This window comes from Macrobrachium nipponense, chromosome 47, assembly GCF_015104395.2.
Source record: "Macrobrachium nipponense isolate FS-2020 chromosome 47, ASM1510439v2, whole genome shotgun sequence".
In the NCBI taxonomy this organism is placed as follows: Eukaryota; Metazoa; Arthropoda; class Malacostraca; order Decapoda; family Palaemonidae; genus Macrobrachium; species Macrobrachium nipponense.
Genome location: NC_087222.1, coordinates 2,210,366 through 2,213,439, shown reverse-complemented (window position 1 = coordinate 2,213,439; position 3,074 = coordinate 2,210,366). Strand labels below are relative to the sequence as shown.

General features: G+C 38.2%; 1 protein-coding gene across 1 annotated transcript; it reads right to left on the bottom strand.

Moving 5' to 3' along the window:
* Positions 1-2,537: 2,537 nt before the first annotated feature.
* Positions 2,538-2,858, bottom strand: LOC135204398 (protein GVQW3-like). The gene has a single exon (XM_064234613.1). The coding sequence runs from the start codon at positions 2,856-2,858 to the stop codon at positions 2,538-2,540; it is 321 nt and encodes a 106-aa protein (XP_064090683.1).
* Between the last annotated feature and the right edge of the window lie 216 nt (positions 2,859-3,074).

The following is a 3,074-nucleotide window of genomic DNA, read 5'->3' as shown; positions in this document are numbered from 1 at the left end:
AAAATAGTGTTGACTTCTGCAGGACAGAGAACTTGTGGGGGGTGTGGTGAATTGATCTGTATAGAAAATTCACATGTGAGACGTAACGGAAAATCTACTAGATGTTTTGTATGTGTGTGTGATCAGAGAGTAACGAACAGATACTGCCGATTCATCGAATGCCCATACGATTGTTGGTGGCTTAGCGTGGGTGATTCAAATGAGTGCCATACACCGAAGACACTTAATAATTAATAATAATAATAATAATAATAATAATAATAATAATAATAATAATTTTTATTTTCAGCTCAAGGCCATATGCATGGAATATACAAAGAATAGACAATAACACACAGTCTAGATACATAAGATAACATAATAAAAACCAATGATTAATTGGCAATAGCCATATTTGCTGAGGTAGTATAAAAGATGGAAGTCAATATTATGGTCATAACCATACTAAGATTGAGAATAGTTAAAAAATTGAATGAAAAAAGTATATTAATTATAATCGCAGTAATAATGAAAAAAAGGAAAATACCAGTAAAAGCAATAATCATAGCAATACAATAATAATGAGATTCTGCAAATGACATTTTGCAAAAACTGAGATTAAGTCATTTAGGGAAAAAATGCCTCATTTCCCATCTTCTCCACAATTTAGATCTTCTTGCCTCACTCTTTAGGATGCTTTGCATGAGCGAATTGCTGCTGTTTCGCAGTTGGGTGATCAGACTGGACATTGTTCGCCTTAAAATGATTTTTAAATTGTCCAGGTGGTTTTCTGTGAACATCTGTGTGGCGGAGTGTTAGCGAGGAGTATTCGTGATTCGTCTCAAAATGTCATTATGAACAACAGTGATACATCTCATAGTCTCCCTGGTGTAGTTCGTCCACAAGGAACACCCTTAGATGCTGTAGCAATACAAACAGAAAAGCAGCAGTTTCAAGTCTCAGTGACAGAAGGCAAACCTCCTTGCAGTCCTGTTGCCAGTTGCACATGGTTTACGACACCTCTGTTCTATGTCTGCCTTATCTTTTAGGTCATTCGTGCACGAATTCCAGCCAATGATTTCAGAGGAAAATTTGTGGTTCTGCCATTTGCTTAAGTGATCTCGGGAACAGTGACCTGCACTGGGTCTTGGTTTCGTGACTTGTCTTAGATAAACAAAAAACTTCATTGAGCCATTCTATTTAAGCACTATAGTCCTTCCATTGTGTGTGATTGAGGATAAATTCCCTCCAAAGGGCATTAGACATAAATATTGTGTGAGAGGTCTTTGCTTTTATATTGGGTGAAATTTGGAATTCATTTCCAGATTACCAACTGCAGATTCCGTGCATTGCTGCCTTCCTAGTCAGACAACCACATGAGTTTTTATCAATTCATGTCATATAAAAGTCTAGAGAATTCATTTTTAAGTAGCAACTACAGAATCCATCTGAAATAGAGACCATAGTTATCAGGCAATGAAATGTTAAAGGTAGTCACCAATATTAAATGTCGCACCACATTTCCCTTCTCAATGCATTTGAAATAAATGTCACTGTTCTAAATGTTCCTTACCTTTCCCAATGGATCTTAGCACGTCCTCGGTTCTCCAAAGTCTCTTGTGACCACTATGACAGTTAGTCGTCTAATCCCCCATTAATTCCCATACTAGAGATTATATCTCATTCATTTGTTCTAACGGATGTATGAACATACACAAGCTAATGAACACATGAATGCATGCATGCTAGTCTATTCTGTGCGTTTTCCCATTGCTCAAGCACACATCCTATTTAACACATTGACGTCACAATCATGTGATTCTGAACTAACCAGGTCATTTGCTCACTCTCAATCTCACCAGTGCGGCCGGTAATATTATGATGCGTAAGCTTTTCTCGTTTGTTCCAATATTTGTAAGCTTCTATAAACAATTGACACTAATGTTTTTCGCATTCCAAAATTGTTCACGTCACTTGTTATCGACCTGATTTCAACTTATTACATTTGTCTAGTGCATTTTACACACACACACACACACACACACACACACACACACATATATATATATATATATATATATATATATATATATATTATATATATACGAGGTCCATTCAAAAAGTATCCGACCTTGGTCCATAAAGAAAAAAAATTGCACATCTGAAATTTTTTTATTCAATCACCTTCAAAGTACTCCCTTTGGGAGTGACACACTTTTCCCACCGGTGCTGCCACTGCTGGTAACATCTCTGGAATGTTGACATTGGGATGCTGTAAAGCTCTGCTGTCGTTTTTCTCATAATTTCCTCTCTTGACTCAAAACGCTTCCCTTTCAGGGTTGTTTTCAGTTTAGCGAACAGCCAGAAGTCACAAGGTGCCATGTCTGGAGAGTACACCCATGTCTCATCACCATTGATGATATTCTTTATGAAGTCAAAGTCACTGTTAGCACCGTCAAGCAGGTCTAGTGGAATTTCCAGGCGGATTTTTTTCTGCTGTTCCACCAGCAACTTGGGAACGAATTTAGCAGACACTCATCGCATGGCAAAATCTTCCATTAAATTGTATGAACTGATCCTGTGCTTATTCCTACTTCTTCAGCAATTTCTTTGATGGTTATATGACGGTCGTCCTCCACTATTTGACGAACATTTTCAACGAATTCTTCGTTTCTGCTGGTGGATGGCCTGCCTGACCATGATTTGCTCTCAACTGAGATTTTACCTTGCTTGAAGCGATTATACCACTCCTTTATCTGTGTTATTCCCATGGCTTCATCGCCAAATGCTTGCTGAATCTTCTGGATAGTTTGCACTTGTGTATCACCAAGCTTGTAGCAGAACTTAATGCAGTAACGCTGCTTGATGCGCTCCGACATGTTGTGTAAGAATGATAATCTGACGAGCTTGTGCTGGACGTCTGTACTCTAGCCCTCACAGGCGGGTACCGCCACACACTAGAGCTTTTAAAATTTACACACATGCGCAGTAAGAGTGCTGTCAACTCCCACAAAACTAATTTGCTGATTGGTGAATTATTAGTCCTTTTCTGAACCAAGGTCGGATACTTTTTGAATGGACCTCGTATATATATA